The following is a 915-nucleotide window of genomic DNA, read 5'->3' as shown; positions in this document are numbered from 1 at the left end:
GCGTTGGCCAGCGGGTGGAGGCAGCCGAGCTGCTCCAGGTACTTCCCGTCGCGCGCGCGCCTGCTGTGCGCTGCCACGATGCGGTAGAAGGGCCGGTTGGTGCAGCCTCCGAGGGCGAAGCGGATCACGACGTGCCCGCCGCGGTAGCCCTTCAGGAGGCGGCTACCTGCGAGGAGAGCGCGAGGCGGTGAAGGGCCGGGCCGGGCCAGACCCGGCGGGTCGCGCCCGCGGGCACTCACCGAGCTGCACCATGGCGGCGGCGGGGACCTCTTTGTGTCGCGGCGCGATGACGGAGGAGGGGCCGGAAGCGCAGCGGCCAGCGCACCCCCAGACGGACGGACGGACGCTATTCTTTCACCATCTGTCGGGCTCCCTGCCACCGTTTTTCATTTCCTCCCCATCTGTCTTGTAGCCTATTGCTATTCCTTAGTTCTTTGTCTCTGCCTGGTTCCCTGTCCTTGTTTATTAATTCCTCCGTCTCCGCCCTGTACTTTATCTCTTTTTTTGTATTTCTCTCCCTGCCCCTATTCTTTCGTCTCTCTCTGTCATGCTGCCTATCCCAGGTTTTTTCTGCATCTCCATCCTGCTCCCCATCCTTCTTTATCGGTCTCTGTCCTGCTCCCTCTCCTTCTTCCTGCTGCCTCTCTTCCTCTCTCCCTGTTGCTTCTTTTTCCGTCTCTATTGGGCTCCCTGTCCCCATCTTTCACTGTCACATTCCCTTCCTCATCCTTTCTTGTTATATGCCCCCTGTCCAGCTGGCTGCCTCGTCTTCCCCTGTCCCTCAGTGTCCTGCACCCTGCTTCTCATTTTTGGCGGCCTCCACCTCTGCCCGGCAGCCCATCGCTCCAGGAGCCAGCCAAGCGACTGACTGTCCGTTCCCCGCCGGACCGACGAGCGTGGCTCCGGGAAAAAATG

At 61.3% G+C, this 915-nt stretch overlaps 1 protein-coding gene across 1 annotated transcript in view; it reads right to left on the bottom strand.

Annotated features, from left to right (window-relative positions):
• The window catches only part of MRPS16 (mitochondrial ribosomal protein S16), a 982-nt gene extending 636 nt beyond the window's left edge, over positions 1–346 (bottom strand). Inside the window, exons 1-2 of the mRNA XM_009274203.2 lie at positions 240–346; positions 3–166 (exon numbers count right to left, since the gene is read on the bottom strand). Coding sequence (XP_009272478.1) covers positions 3–166; positions 240–252 — 177 coding nt within the window. The 5' untranslated portion in view covers positions 253–346. The remainder of the gene's footprint in view (positions 1–2; positions 167–239) is intronic.
• Between the last annotated feature and the right edge of the window lie 569 nt (positions 347–915).

This window comes from Aptenodytes forsteri, unplaced genomic scaffold (genome assembly GCF_000699145.1).
Source record: "Aptenodytes forsteri isolate BGI_AS27 unplaced genomic scaffold, ASM69914v1 Scaffold16, whole genome shotgun sequence".
In the NCBI taxonomy this organism is placed as follows: domain Eukaryota; kingdom Metazoa; phylum Chordata; class Aves; order Sphenisciformes; family Spheniscidae; genus Aptenodytes; species Aptenodytes forsteri.
The sequence above is the reverse complement of the archived record's forward strand: the minus strand, read 5'-3'. Positions and strand labels throughout refer to the sequence as shown.